The sequence below is a fragment of the Bubalus bubalis genome, chromosome 17 (genome assembly GCF_019923935.1).
Source record: "Bubalus bubalis isolate 160015118507 breed Murrah chromosome 17, NDDB_SH_1, whole genome shotgun sequence".
NCBI lineage: Eukaryota > Metazoa > Chordata > Mammalia > Artiodactyla > Bovidae > Bubalus > Bubalus bubalis.
In genome coordinates this window covers 37,824,368-37,839,459 of record NC_059173.1, presented here as the reverse complement: position 1 = coordinate 37,839,459, position 15,092 = coordinate 37,824,368, and the positions used below count along the sequence as shown (strand labels likewise).

The 15,092-nt window shown below is 41.8% G+C and overlaps 2 protein-coding genes across 12 annotated transcripts in view; one reads left to right on the top strand and one right to left on the bottom strand.

Annotated features, from left to right (window-relative positions):
* The window catches only part of SPATA5 (spermatogenesis associated 5), a 350,490-nt gene extending 349,659 nt beyond the window's left edge, over nt 1-831 (bottom strand). For all 8 annotated transcript variants that reach the window (XM_044930400.2, XM_006078935.4, XM_025268023.3 and 5 more), the window contains exons 1-2: nt 696-831; nt 76-401 (exon numbers count right to left, since the gene is read on the bottom strand). In XM_044930400.2, the coding sequence (XP_044786335.2) occupies nt 76-220 (145 nt within the window). In that variant the 5' untranslated portion in view covers nt 221-401; nt 696-831. The remainder of the gene's footprint in view (nt 1-75; nt 402-695) is intronic.
* The window catches only part of NUDT6 (nudix hydrolase 6), a 58,177-nt gene continuing 43,368 nt past the window's right edge, over nt 284-15,092 (top strand). Inside the window, exons 1-4 of one of the 4 annotated variants that reach the window (XM_025268029.2) lie at nt 876-1,010; nt 1,298-1,390; nt 5,369-5,572; nt 13,947-14,002. In XM_025268029.2, coding sequence (XP_025123814.1) covers nt 1,327-1,390; nt 5,369-5,572; nt 13,947-14,002 — 324 coding nt within the window. In that variant the 5' untranslated portion in view covers nt 876-1,010; nt 1,298-1,326. Of the gene's footprint in view, nt 428-772; nt 1,011-1,133; nt 1,391-5,368; nt 5,573-13,946; nt 14,003-15,092 lie in introns of those variants that run through there. The other 3 variants (XM_044930406.1, XM_006078944.3, XM_006078947.3) reach the window with 3 other exon arrangements.

The window sequence follows — 15,092 nt, the reverse complement described above, 5'->3', positions numbered from 1 at the left end:
GGCAGAATCGCTAGGTTTTCGGTCCTCTCAGACGGCGCCCCCTCGGCCTCGGGTCTCCCACTCAGAACTCTTTACCCTTTTCTAAGAAGTTGATCACCACCAGAGTCCCGGGCGCCACGGCAGAAGCTGTGGCCCCCTTAGAAAACGAAGCAGCGGATGCCAAGGAAGAACCATTCTCGGCGCTTTGGTTTAGCCGTTTTCTGTTCTTCTTGGACGACATGATCCGTAGGCAGCCTGAGAGAAACAGCGGTAAAGCCGGCTCAACGTGCGCGCTTCTCTGAGAGAAAAACTTCCGGGGCAGAAGCCAGCAAGGCTCCGTCCCGAGCCGTAATCCCCTGAGTGCAGCGCAGTAAGAGCAGGAGAACCGAGCTTCTTCAGAATCCGCGGTCTTTGAAGAGTTCCTGAATAGCCAAGGAAAACAGATTAGGTGAACGGAACGTTCTTTTAGATTGTAAATTCCTTAAAAACAGGACTTTTTTCGTGTTTCCGCCGCCTTCCCTAATCCTGAACAAATCTCTGTTGAATTAAACTGGGGGTGGGAGGTGCTGGGGTGGATCGGGGTGGGAGGGCAGTGGTGGGAAAGTTTCTCCCGCTTTACTGGATCTGGGCCGATTCTTGAGATGAACCGGTCGACTGGACTTCGCCGTCTCCTCTGCGAAGAGGTAACGCCTGGGCGGCACTCTTCTAAAACTTACGGTAGCTCCCTCTTTTCCAGGTCACGCGGGTTGAGTGATTTGGAGCGTCCGCGTGAGGAACAAGGGTCGGCGCTAAAATGCCGCCACTCCTGAGGGGGAGCTACTGGCGTGTGGTGTTGGCTCTGGCCCGCCGCGCGGTGCTTGGTGCAGGGCCCCGCTGGTCCGCGGGCGGTTCGAGTTGCGCTCCGGACTCCCCTTTCGGAGCTGAGGAGCTGCGAGGAGAGCTGGACAGATTCGGAGGCGTCTCCGTGCGCCTGGGGAGGCTGGACGCTCTGGACCGCCTGGACCCGGTCGCCTTCCAGAGGGCCTTGCAGGGCAAGTGCGCCTGGTCCGAGGCTCTCCGGGCTCCTGAGTCTTTCTCGTGAAGTAACAGCGGTCCCCACCCCTCGAGTCGCGCCCGAGGGAAGGAGAGGGCATGCGTGACCCGCACCTGTTTTCTGCCTTTCGTTCTTGTGCCCTTGGCGGGAGGTCTCTGAGGCGGTTGGGTGAAGCGGTAACGAGCTCAGACTCTGGCATCTGCAGCCGTTGTTTCGGGTCTTCTTTCTAGTGTGTACCCTCGAGCCAAGTTGTGTAAACCACCATTTTCTCATCCGTAAAACCAGGTAATAGGAACTCGTGGAATTGCTGAGGGATGAAATGGATAACGCGTATCAAGTGCCTCGCAGTTTCCGCCACATACTTACCGATTAGTAAACGTTAGTTAATATTATTATTATTTACTGACATTTACCGACCCTTGGTTCTGCCGGGCACTTTGCCTAGGACAAAACTGTCGCTTCCTAGTACATGTGGTGGCCAGTGAATAGGCTGGGAGGTTTGAGTGGTCGTATTGTACACAGGTTGGGTCAGGAGCTGTGGAGCCTGTGAACTAGTTTGCGTCTATTTCATAAAAAGCTGGTTGCTTTTTGTGATTAACCGGGGAGATTGATGGAGTGGTTTCAGTCCTCGGTAGGAAAACTCACCACTTTTGAACCTTGAGTCCACTGACAGAAAAGATAACTTGGATAGAGGAGCCTTTGCTTTGAGGGCCCGTAATTTGGTGGAGCTGCCGGTTTTTCAAGCTGCCCAAGGGTCCTTACGATCAAATTGGAAGCAAGGCATGAAAATTCCTCTTCTCTCATTAAAAAGGAAACTTGAGATCTTTATCCTGTGGAGCAATATGGCGAGTGAGCATCTATGGAAATGTAATTGAGCTAGTTGTTTTAATCTTTAACTATCTTCATTTCGAAACTATTTACCCCTTCACCTTCTTTTCTCTCCTATTCGGGAACAATTGTTAACTGCCAACAGGGTTAACGGTAGGAGAATCAAATCTGTGTAATATGTGTGGGTAGACACAGGTGTTTATTGTACACACTTGTTACTTGTTAGTGATTAAAGCTCTACCTCAATCAGGAAGGCAAAGCAGAAAGTGGGTTGGATTTGGTGTCACATCCAGGTTTCGGTCTTCCCTGGTAGCTCAGCTAGTAAAGAACCCACCTGCAACTTGGGAGACCTGGGTTGGGAAGATCCCCTGGAGAAGGGAATGGCTACCCACTCCAGTATTCTGGCCTGGAGAATTCCATGACTGTATAGTCCATGGGGTTGCAAAGAGTCGGACACGACTAAGTGGCTTTCTTTCTCTTTGACCAGGTTTTAAGTCCCATGTTCTGCCACATGCTTAACCAGGCGTTAGGATAATCACCACTGAAAATATCTGCCCCTTAGGTTGCTTATGTGAATAATGCCAGCTCTAATTACTTTACTGGATAGATATGGTCATCAAAGATTAAATTACATGAGACTAATTTATAAACTCTGAAGTCTTACATACTTTTTAAATAAAATCCTAGTATACTTACTAGGTGCTGGATACTGTTTTTAAGGACTTCAAAATTATTAACTCATTTAGTCCTTATAACCTGATATATACTATTATTATCTGCATTTCGAAGATGATGGTACTAACAGACAGATGAACTTCTCCTGGCTCTAGAAATTGTTCTTGCTGCACTATAAGAACCATTGCTGGGTTTTTTGTTATTGAGTCAAACAAAACTGAATGATGTTGTCTGTAAAAAGAAACTGAAATAAATAATCTGAGAAGAAAGCCTGATAGGACGTCTAAATGTGTTCTTTCTTTTCAAGCAAATAGAACTGATTGTATATAAATGTATTAGCAATTGTTGTTTTGCACCTTTGCACGTGAGGTCTGTTCTTTTACTGTTCCTGTTATAGACAACTAAATTTAGGTGAAGACGTATTGTGTTATTAAGCTTCACGAATATCGGCGTAAGTGGGGAAATAACACTGATTCTGATCCTTGCTATGCTACTCACTAGCTGTGTAACTTTACATAAGTCAGTCATTTAATAAATGTGAATTGAGCCCAAGCATAATATCATGTTAACCTGGAGGACTGCAGATGCACAAAATATTGTGTGTGCGTGCTCAGTCGTGTCCAACTCTTTGCAACCCCATGGACTGTAGCCCGCCAGTCTCCTCTGTCCATAGAATATTAGGACTAGAAAAATACATGACAAAAGATATCATTAGGCATTGTGTAGTAAGTTCTAGTAAATCTATTAGAGGAGTTAAGTTCACATTTGGAAACCATTTAGGGAAAGCTTATTGTCAAAGAGGTGGTATGTGAGCTCATACCTTGAAGGATATATTTGAGCTAAGGAATGAGGGACAGGAGGAAAAATCATTAAAGTTTATTAGGGAAAAAAGAGAAAAAGATTTTAAAAATGATTCTTAGACTTTGAGCATTGGAGCCAGAAGTATACCGGTAAATAAAAACTACTTGAGGATGGCTATAGGAGTCAGTTTTGAATACAGGTATGAAGAAGTTTGAAGCAGCAGCCTTCAGAAAATGAGAGCAGCTGGAGAGCAGCAAAATTCAGTGTTCAGTGAGATCAGGACCAGGCAAGCATCCTTGTATAGTTGTTAGCTGAAGCAGTGGGAGTGGACAGATTCTCCAAGTCAGAGTGTGAAGATAAAAAATAGTAAACAAGTGGCTTCAGCTTTTTCAGAACTTTTTTTCTGAACTTTTTTCCCCTAAACTTTCAGAGCTTCAGCTTTTTCCCTTGATTGGAGTGATTGGAAAGGAGGACTTGGGAACTTGCTGTGGTGATAGAAATCTGTAATCCTGACTGGAATGTGGACTACACAAGTGAATGCATAGGTCAAAACTCAAATGCTCGCTTAGGATTTATGCATTTCACTTTATGTAACTATGTCAGTTTTTAAGAAGATACCAGAGAAAGTTCGATGTGAGAAGAATGTGACAGGACCATAGCCCCAAATCAGGAAGTCTATTAAGGCCCCAAGTTGTTTGTCACTGTGTTAGTCACACTGACTTTGAAAGAGTAGAGAAACAATGGGCCTTAACAGGGAGATGCTTACCTCAGAGGCTGTAGAAGAGGAAGGAATGGAATCTAACCATTAAATAAATGATCCAGTCTTTTCCCCTGTCTCCACACATTTTATAGGATTATTGTAAAGATTGAGATGGTGGATACAGAAAGCGATCTGGGAAGTTTTTCTAAAACTGTTAAGTATTCGTTTCTTCACCTGTAAATTTAGCGGTCACTGTACTTGCCTTTCATGTTGTGAGAACTTAATAAAATACTGTATCTAAAATGTCTGGATTTTAGTAAGGGCCAGTTTAAAGTTTGTCATGGTATAATTAATAAGGTAAGATTACAACAATACTTTGACAACCTGATGCAGAGAGCTGACTCATTTGAAAAGACCCTGATGCTGGGAAAGATTGAGGGCAGGAGGAGAAGGGGACAACAGAGGATGAGATGGTTGGATGGTGTCACCAACACAATGGACATGGGTTTGGGTGGACTCCGGGAGTTGGTGATGGACAGGGAGGCCTGGTGTGCTGCGATTCATGGAGTCGCCAAGAGTCAGACACTGACTGAGCGACTGAACTGAACTAAACAAACAATCTACATGTCCAAAATTAGGTTAGTTAAGTAATTTGTGGTACACCTAAATGTATGAGGAAAATTATGCAGTCATTAAAAATATATGTTCATTAAAGAATTTTAATGGTAACAAAATGTTTATATTAAAAAAAAAAAAAGCATGTTGTAAATTATATGTGGTGTGTCAGTTCCAAAATTATATTCCTGGAAAAAGTGTCAAAATTTTAAATGTCTCTGTGTGCTAATGTGAAGTTTTGATTTCTTCATTTTATTTTCAAAATTTTCTAGAACTACCATACATTATTTAAAAGCAAAGTTAATTTTTAACCACCTCAAAATGTATAAACCAAAAAAAAACCCACATATATTTGAAACAGTAAATAAAAGCCCATGGTAGTCATTTATAAAGACTGAAACTCATTGTTAAAAAGAACAGCATTGAAACAGTAATTTATTTAAATCAGTTTGTGCATTCTGCAGTTATTGAGCACAAATTGTATGTCAGGTATTGTCAGATGATCTATAAAGATCATCACTATATTGACTTCATTTTCAAGAAATGGTGGGGAAATTATGCTGCTGATGTATGTTAACAGGACATTTTGGGATCCCCCCCTTACCCCCTCCACCACCATCCCCCAAATGGAACTTGAATATGACTTATTGGAGGAAGTGACACCCAGAGATGAGTTTTAATTTTTTCCAGTTTTCTCTCTGGAAAATATTTATAGATGTCTGTTTTTTGCGTTTCAGCTGCAGTACAGAAATGGAGATCAGAAGGTAGAGTAGCGGTGTGGCTGCATGTTCCCATCCTCCAAAGTCAATTTATTGCCCCTGCCGCTTCCCTGGGCTTCTGCTTTCATCACGCGGAATCAGATTCATCTATGCTGTCTCTGTGGCTGGGAGATGGGCCCAGCAGATTACCAGGATATGCTACACATCAAGTGGGAGTTGCAGGTCAGTTTCAAACTGAAGATAATCAGAATCAATTGTTTAGAGGATTACCTGATTTCTTCTTACAGCTGAAAGTGAAGTCGCTCAGTCATGTCCAACTCTTGGCGACCCCATGGCCTGTAGCCCGCCAGGCTCCTCCGTCCATGGGATTTTCCAGGCAAAAGTACTGGAGTGGGTTGCCATTCCCTTCTCCAGGGGATCTTCCCGACCCAGGCTTTGAACCCAGGTCTCCTACATTGCAGGCAGGCTCTTTACCATCTGAGCCACACTTTATTCATGTGGAATGAATAATTTGATTAAATGATTATCTTCCAACTGGAGCTAATGCTTTAAAGAGATGAAGTTTGCTTTATGAATCAGCAGAGGGCAGCACAGAGAACAAGCAAGGTCAGTTTTCCAAAGGATATGTTTGAACATGTTTTACACAGACATTTGAACTTCACTACTGAAATAGGAACACTTAATGGGATCCAGGAATAGATCATTTCATTATGGTACTCCATGTTAGTATGAATTGTGTGATTTAATAAAACTAAAGTTGAATTTAAGGTGAAGCAAACCAGTTTTTCAGTGATTTGAACATGACTTTTAAGTCAGTGGTTAGCTTGAGTGCTTTGAGCTAAGACAGGAGTTCTCAAATTGTGTGTGCACATGCTTACTCACTCGTATCTGACTCTTTGACTCCATGAACTGTAGACTGCCAGGCTCTTCTGTCCATGGAATTTTCCAGGCAAGACTATAGAGTGCATCAAAATCACCTGGAGGGGGTTATTGAAGCAGATTGCTGGGCCCCAGCCTCAGGAGTTTTTAATTCATTTGGTCTGAGATGAGGCCTGAAAATTGCAATTCTAATAAATTCTCTGCTGCTGCAGCTGCTGGTATTGATGCTGGTTCTCTAGGATGACCCTTTGAGAATGAGGGTTAAGAAAACTCTCAGGTTTTCGGAAAAATGAAAATAGGAAAAAATGCTTGTGATTTATTACAAGGCAGCAATATGTATTGTTAGTAATTTATTAATAAGAGCATCATTTGCCTTCATATAATTAATAAGAGTTTTAAAAGGTAGTTCTCATCTTCGAAGTCTTCTAAGGAGTTGCTCAAGGATTTCTAGTATTTTCTCTGTCCACAGTCTCACTATCCTGTAGCAAATAGAGGCAATTCAGCTTTCCAGTCTTCTCTGCTTCAAAAGACCACTTGAAAATTTGATGACAGTCTCACACTTCTTTAGAAAGACATACAGATAATTATCAGTTCATTGATACAGACTTTCAAATTAGAGTTTCCAGTTAGTACTAGAGAATTGGTAATACATGCATAAAGAGTCACCTGTGAAGAACTTGTTTATAACTAAGTACTATATATTATGGTTAAGATATGCCATAGGAGTTTAGGGGATGAGAGATGTGGAACTTGACTAGAGTTTTGAAGAATAACCCGGATTTGAAGTGGCCATAGGGGTCGGAAGATACTGTAAGACATTTTTCTAAAAAGATACAGTTTTTTAGATGAAGAGAAAATAGTTGACATTTTTTATTAAAAGCTACAAGATGTAGCTGGTTAAGGAATTCAGAACATACCACCCTCAAATATGCCAAAGTGAAGACAATTGAGAGAGAGCAGGAAGGGCTCTCTGCCTGACCCTTTCTACCTAAAAGCAGGGCATAAATTTTTCTACCATAAAGAGGAGAACATTATCACCAGAGATGGGGAGTTGACATTGAGATAAATCTGTACAAACCTTATGAAATAACAAGTAAAAAAAAGTGTTAATCACTGAGTCGTGTCTGACTCTTTGCAGCCCCTTGAACTGTAGCACTCCAGGCACCTCTGTCCATGGAATCCCCCAGGCCAGAATACTGGGGTAGGTTGCCGTTTCCTTCTCTAGGGGATTTTTCCAACCCAGGGATCGAATCGGTGTCTTCTGCAGCGCAGACAGATTCTTCACCGTCAGTACAGACCTTATGAAAACAACCATTATGTTTTGCTAGTTTCCCCATATAGTTAGTTCCTCGGCACTTTTTTCACCGTTTATCTCGCCTAGAACAAAGCCCTCGTTCTTTGGTCATTTATGCACAATTTATCCCTCTCCTAGAATGGTATATAAGCCCCTGGGTCTAAACACTTTGAGGAGATTTTCATTTCTGTGGAGACCTCCACCCAGGCCACGTGGTAATATTAACACCAAATAAAATGTACATATTTCTTATCCATTAATCCGTCATATGTCAGTTCAGCTTAGGTCTCAGACACAGCTGAAGTGAGTAAAGGGAAAAAAAAATCTTTCTTCCTCTACATTGGAAAGCAATGGCTTTCCTGCTGTCTTCAAACAGCAAGCTTCTATCTGCCTCAGAGCTGTTAAACCTACTGGCTTCTCTTCCTGCAGTACTCTTCCAGAGAGCTTTGTTTATTGAGCTCTTTAGAGCTGAAATATCTCCTCAGAAAAGTTCCTGACCTTCCTGCATAAAATAGTCCTCCCACCTACCAATCCCGTCATCCTTTATCCAGCTCTGTTTTTGTTTTTTAATATTTATTTTAATTTGTTTATTTGGCCATGCCAGGTCTTAGTTGCAGCATGTGAAGTCTTAGTTGTGGCAGGTGGGATCTAGTTCCCCCACCAGGGATCAAACCCAGGCCCTCTGTATTGGGAGCATGGAGTCTTAGCCACTGGACCGCCAGGGAAGTTCCCAGCTCTGTTTTTGTTTGTAGAACTTATCACAATTTGAAATTATCATGTCCTTAATTGTCCCCACAATAATGTGAAGTCTGGGAAGGCAAATATTTTATCTGTCTTGTTTACCTCTTAATCCTCAGACTAAACACAGTGTCAAGCTTCTTGGGTGGCACAATGGTAAAGAATTTTGCCTGCCAATGCAGGAGACACAGAAGACATGAGTTTGACTTCTGGGTCAGGAAGATACCCTGGAGAAGGGAATGGCAACCCAATCCAGTATTCTTGCCTGGGAATTCGATGTACAGAGAAGCCTGGCAGGCTGAAATCCATGGAGTTGCAAAGAGGCAGATACAACTGAGCATGCATGCAAAAATACAGTGTCTGGTATAATCTAGGTGCTCAATAAATATTTCTTGAATGAATGGTTGAATAGATCTTCAAATGGTAATGTCAGCCCTCTGAAAAGGCAATTGTGTGGTGAAGGTACAGTACTGGACAGTGAGAGTACCTGCTTGAGACCCAGAAAGGACGTCAGTTTCAAGGCTTTGTGAAGTTGGGCACTCAAAATTATACTGCTCACAGTACTTATGAAAAATAGTACTGCTGCTGCTGCTAAGTCACTTCAGTCATGTCCGACTCTGTGTGACCCCATAGATGGCAGCCCACCAGGCTCCCCCGTCCCCGGGATTCTCCAGGCAAGAACACTGGAGTGGGTTGCCATTTCCTTCTCCAATGCATGAAAGTGAAAAGTGAAACTGAAGTCGCTCAGTCGTGTCTGACTCTTAGCGACCCCATGGACTGCAGCCTACCAGGCTCCTCCATCCATGGGATTTTCCAGGCAGGAGTACTGGAGTGGGGTGCCATTGCCTTCTCCGGAAAAATAGTACAGTACCTGACTAGTCATCGTAATACAATAATTGAATCCCTAATCTCTTTGGGTTTCAGTTCAGTCACTCAGTCATATCTGACTCTACAACCCCATGAACTGCAGCATGCCGGGCCTCCCTATCCATCCCCAACTCCTGGAGTTTATTCGAACTCACGTCCATTGAGTTAGTGATGCCATCCAACCATCTCATCCTCTGTTGTCCCCTTTTCCTCCCACCTTCAATCTTTCCCAGCATCAGGGTCTTTTCAAATGAGGCAGCTCTTCGCATCAGGTGGCCAAAGTATTGGAGTTTCAGCTTCAACATCAGTCCTTCCAATGAATATTCAGGACTGATTTCCTTTAGGATGGACTGGTTGGATCTCCTTGCAGTCAAAGGGACTCTCAAGAGACTTCTCCAACACCATAGTTCAAAAACATCAATTCTTCGGTGCTCAGGTTTCTTTATAGTCCAACTCTTAACATCTGTGCATGACTACTGGACAAACCATAGCTTTGACTAGATGGACCTTTGTCTCTGCCTTTTAATATGCTGTCTGGGTTGGTCATAACTTTTCTTCCAAGGAGCCAGTGTCTTTTAATTTCATGGCTGCAGTCACTATCTGCAGTAATTTTGGAGCCCCGAAAAATAAAGTCTGTCATTGTTTCCACTTTTTCCCTGTTTTCACTGTTTCTTTGGGTTTATTTAGCTTCTGTGTTGTGACCAGCAGGGGTCGCTCACATTGTGTTTACCCGTGCTATTTTTGGCTCATTTATAGTGAACGAAGGAAAAGTTCAATTTGTGTAATGACAAATTATTAAAAATTAAGAGTAGATTTTCTTGGTTATTTCTTTGGCATTCAACTCACATAAAGTCCAGTTAAATTATTTGTTTTTGTTGTTAAGTTGCTAAGATATTTCCAACTCTTTGTGACCCCATGGACTAGAGCACTCCAGGCTTCCCTGTCCTTCACTGTCTCCCGGAGTTTGCTCAGACTCACGTCCATTGAGTCAGTGATGTCATCCAGCCATCTCATCCTCTGTCACCCCCTTCTCCTCCTGCCCTCAATCTTTCCCAGCGTCTTTTCCAATGAGTTGGCTGTTTGTATCAGCTGGCCAGAATACTGGAGCTTCAGGATCAGTCTGTCCAATGAATTCAGGGTTGATTTCCTTTAGGATTGACTGGTTTGATCTTGCTGTCCAAGGGACTGTCAGGGTCTTTTCCAGCACTACAGTTCAAAAGCATCAATTCTTTGGTGTTGAGCCTTCTTTGTGGTCCTACGCTGACACCTGTACATGATTACTGGAAAAACCGTAGCTTTGACTGTACAGACTTTTGTCAGCAAAGTGATCTCTCTGCTTTTTAATACACTCTGTCATAGCTTTCTTCCAAGGAGCAAGCATCTTTTAATTTCATGGCTGTAGTTGCCATCAACAGTGATTTTGAAGCCCAAGAAAATAAAATCTGCCACTGTTTCTACTTTTTCCCCAACTGTTTGCCATGAAGTTATGGGATGGGATGCCATGATTGTGGTTTTTTGAATGTTGAGTTTTAAACCAGCTTTTTCACACTCTTCTTGCACGCTCCTCAAGAGGCTCTTTATCTCTTCACTTTATCTCTTATATCTTGCCATTAAACTGGTATCTGCATATCTGAGGTTGTTGATATTTCATCCTTAATCTTAGATTAAGATTATCAAGATTAAGATAAATCAAGCTTAATCTTAAGCTTGATTGAGCCTGGAATTGGACTGAGTGCTTCATCCAGCATGGCATTTCACATGATGTACCATGGGGTCGCTAAGAGTCAGACATGACTGAGCGACTTCACTTTCACTTTTCACTTTCATGCATTGGAAAAGGAAATGGCAGCCCACTCCAGTGTTCTTGCCTGGAGAATCCCAGAGACGGGGGAACCTGGTGCGTTGTCGTCTATGGGGTCACACAGAGTCAGACACAACTGAAGCGACTTAGCACTTAGCACACTGTATATAAGTTAAATAAGCAGGGTGACAATATATAGCCTTGACATGCTCCTTTCCCCATTTTGAACCAGTCCATTGTTCCATGTCCAGTTCTAACTGTTGTTTCTTGACCTGCATACAGATTTCTCAGGAGGCAGGTAAGGTGGTCTGGTATTCCCTTCTCTTTAAGAATTTTCGACAGTTTGTTGTGATCCACACAGTCAAAGGCTGTAGTGTAGTTAGTGAAGCAGATGTTTTTTTGTAATTCCCTTTTTCTATGATCCAGTGGATTTTGGCAATTTGATCACTGGTTCTGCTACCTTTTCTAAATCCAGCTTGTACATATGGAAGTTTTCAGTTCACATACTGTTGAAGCTTAGCCTGAAGGATTTTGAGCACTACCTTGCTAGCATGTGAAATGAGTGACATATATTGGTTTGAACATTCTTTGGCATTGCTCTTCTCTGGGATTGGAGTGAAACTGACCTTTTCCAGTCCTATGGCCATTGCTGTTTTCCAAATATGCTGGCATGTTGAGTGCAGCACTTTAATAGCATCATCTCTTAGGATCTTAAATAGCTCATCTGGAATTCCATCACTTATACTAGCTTTGTTTGTAGTAATGCTTCCTAAGGCTCACTCAACCAATTATAGTTTATATTTTCTACTGGAAGCCAACATTAATGTTAATTATCTCACTTTGTGGTTTTCTTTCTTGACTTTGAAGTGCTAAAATGGGATGTTTAAATTTCAGAGAAAATTGTTCTTCCGTTTGTTGCATGTATCTATTCCCTACTGTATTGCATCTGTAATATTTATTACCACCTCATGTTCTATATCGGAGAAGGCAATGGCACCCCACTCCAGTACTCTTGCCTGGCAAATCCCATGGACAGAGGAGCCTGGTAGGTTGCAGTCCATGGGGTCGCGAAGAGTCAGACACGACTGAGCGACTTCACTTTCACTTTTCACTTTCATGCATTGGAAAAGGAAATGGCAACCCACTCCAGTGTTCTTGCTGGAGAATCCCAGGGACAGGGGAGCCTGGTTGGCTGCCGTCTATGGGGTCGCACAGAGTCGAACACAACTGAAGCGACTTAGCAACAGCAGCAGCATGTTCTATATGGGTTCCCCAGGTGGTGCAGTGGTAAAGAATTTGCCTGCCAGGCAGGAGAAACAGGAGATGTGGGTTCAATCCTTCGATCAGGAAGATTCTCTGGAGTAGGAAATGGCAACTGACTCCAGTATTCTTCCCTGGATAATTGCATGGACAGCAGAGCCTGGTGGGCTACAGTCCATGGGATTGCAGAGTAGCACACAACCAAGCGACTAAGCACCATCAGGTGGCGCTAGTGGTAAATAATCCACCTGCCAATACAGGAGAAGTAAGAAACAGGTTCTGTCCCTGGGTGGGAAAGATCCCCTCGAGTACAAAATGGTAACCCACTTCAGTATTTTTGCCTGGAGAATCCCATGGGCAGAGGAGCCTGGTGCCTACAGTGCATAGGGTCGCAAAGAGTCAGACACTACTGAATCAACTTAGCTTGCACACAGGTTCTACATAATTTATTTTTCATTTGTAACCTTCTCATACCAGCCTCAAAACAAGAGCCTCATAATGATAGGGCATTTTGTTCACCACTGTATCCTTGTGGTTCAGTTGCTAGGTTGTGTCTGATTCTTTGAGACTGTATCCTTAGCAACTGGAAACGTGCCTGAGACAAAAAAAGGATCTCAATTCATATACTATAAATATAGAACCTACATGTATTATATATAGGAGCTCAATTAATATTGAATGAGTGAATAGAAAATATATTTTTAACAATATCTTCCCACATTATGTAAATACAAATAATGTTTAAATTATAGCATTTAAAGAAACTTAATGCAGATCTTTAAGTAAAAGTTGCTCAGTAATGTCTGACTCTGACCCCCTGGACTACAGTCTGTGAAATTCTCTAGGCCAGAATACTGGAGTGGGTAGCCTTTCCCTTCTCCAGGAGATCTTCCCAACCTAGGGATCAAACCCAGGTCTCCCACATTGCAGGCAGATTCTTTACCAGCTGAGCCACAAGGGAAACCCAAGAATACTGGAGGGTATAGTCTATCCCTATTCCAGCGGATCTTCTGACCCAGGAATCGAAGCTGGGTCTCCTGCATTGCAGGTGGATTCTTTACCAACTGAGCTATCAGGGAAGCTCTAGATCATTAAAGTGTCATTTTGGTTTTGACCTAGCATTACCCAAGGAGAGAAAAAAACTTAATTTTGAGTCCCTGATATCTAGCAAAATGCCTAGTGTGCTGGGCAGTGTATATGTTGAATGAATAAATCAAAGAAATGGTCTAGAACTGCTGATTAAAAAGTATTCTGTAGCAATATATTGGTAAGTTATAAAGTTGTGTACATAATGTGATAAAGGAATTTAAGTGGCTTTAAGGAAGAAGTCTTGAACTGAAAGTTGAGATATTTGAGATTTGGATCATGTTTATACATAGTGATTCAAGGAATAAGTATCAAAATGGAAAAGTCAATCCATTGATTCAATGGATATTTTTAAGCACTTAAAATTGGACACTAAATGCTTAAAAGAATAGAAAGAATATTTAACTATCATCAGGAATAGATGATCTAGAGAAGGAGATGCAAATGATTATTCTGTAAGATAGCATATGCTAGAACCATCGTTGTTACTTTCAGCCATTAAAAGACCCAAGATAACTGAGCAACTGGTTTCTTACTGAAGTTATTTTACAGCTCTTCAAGGATGAGGTGGTTATTTGAACTAGGCCTTCAGATGACCACAGGTAATAGTGTGGGAGTAATCTGAGGTGAATGAAATTCATATTTCTCGATTATCTTTTTCCCCCCAACAGGAGCTGTATTTGATGAAAATACTAGAAAAGTACTGGTTGTCCAAGATCGAAATAAAGTAAGTTGCTTCTTCTTTATAGTTGCTTTCTAAATGTTTACTTCTATCTAGAGAAAAATAAAGTGTGGAAACTTTGATATGCTTAAAAAATACAGAAAGATATTTTTTATTTACTGCAATCAGTATTTTTATTGACATATGGTTGATTTACAGTGTGTGAATTTCTGCTGTGTAGCAGTGATTCAATTATACATATATACACATTTCTTTTTTAATAGTCTATTCCATCAAGGTTTATCAAAGGATATTGAGTATAGTTCCTTGTGCTGTAAAGTAGAACCTAGTTGTTTATTCATTCTATGTATAAAAGCGTACATCTGCCCAACCCCCTCCCCCATGGCAACCACCAGTTTGTTCTGTATGTCCATGATTTCAGTTTCATAGATCAGTTTGTATCATATTTTAGAATCCACATATAGATGATATCATGTAGTATTTATCTTTCTGACTTCACATAGTGTGATAATCTCTAGTTCCATTCATGTTGCTGCAAGTAGCATTATTTCATTCTTTTTTTCCCCAAAGATTATTTAATTTTTTGACTGTGGTGGGTCTTCATTGCTGCATGCAGGCTTTCTTCAGTTGTGCCCAGCAGGGGCTACTTTGCATTGTAGTGTGCAGCCTTCTCATTGAGGTGGCTTCTCTTGTTACAGAGCACAGGGTCCAGGTGCTCAGGCTTCAGTAGTTGTAGCATGTTGTAGCTTGCAGGCTCCAGAGTGCTGGCTCATTATTGTTCCGCACAGGCTCAGCAGCTCCCCAGCATAGGGGACCCTTCTGTACCAGGGGTCAAACCAGTGTCCCTTGCATTGCAAGGCAGATTCTTAACCACTGGACAACCAGGGAAGCCCTGTCTTGTTCTTTTTTTTGTGGATGAGTAGTATTCTATTCTGTATATATATATGTACCACATCTTTTTACAGGTTTTTCTATTAAATGGTAGTTTTGATGATGCAGAATTCTATTATATTTTCTGTTGACCAATCATGATACAGTGGTATTAAGTGAGTAATAGTTACATAATCACAACAGTAAAATATTCTGATCAGTTTTCACAGTCAGTAGCCAGACAATAAAAGATAATTACAATTGC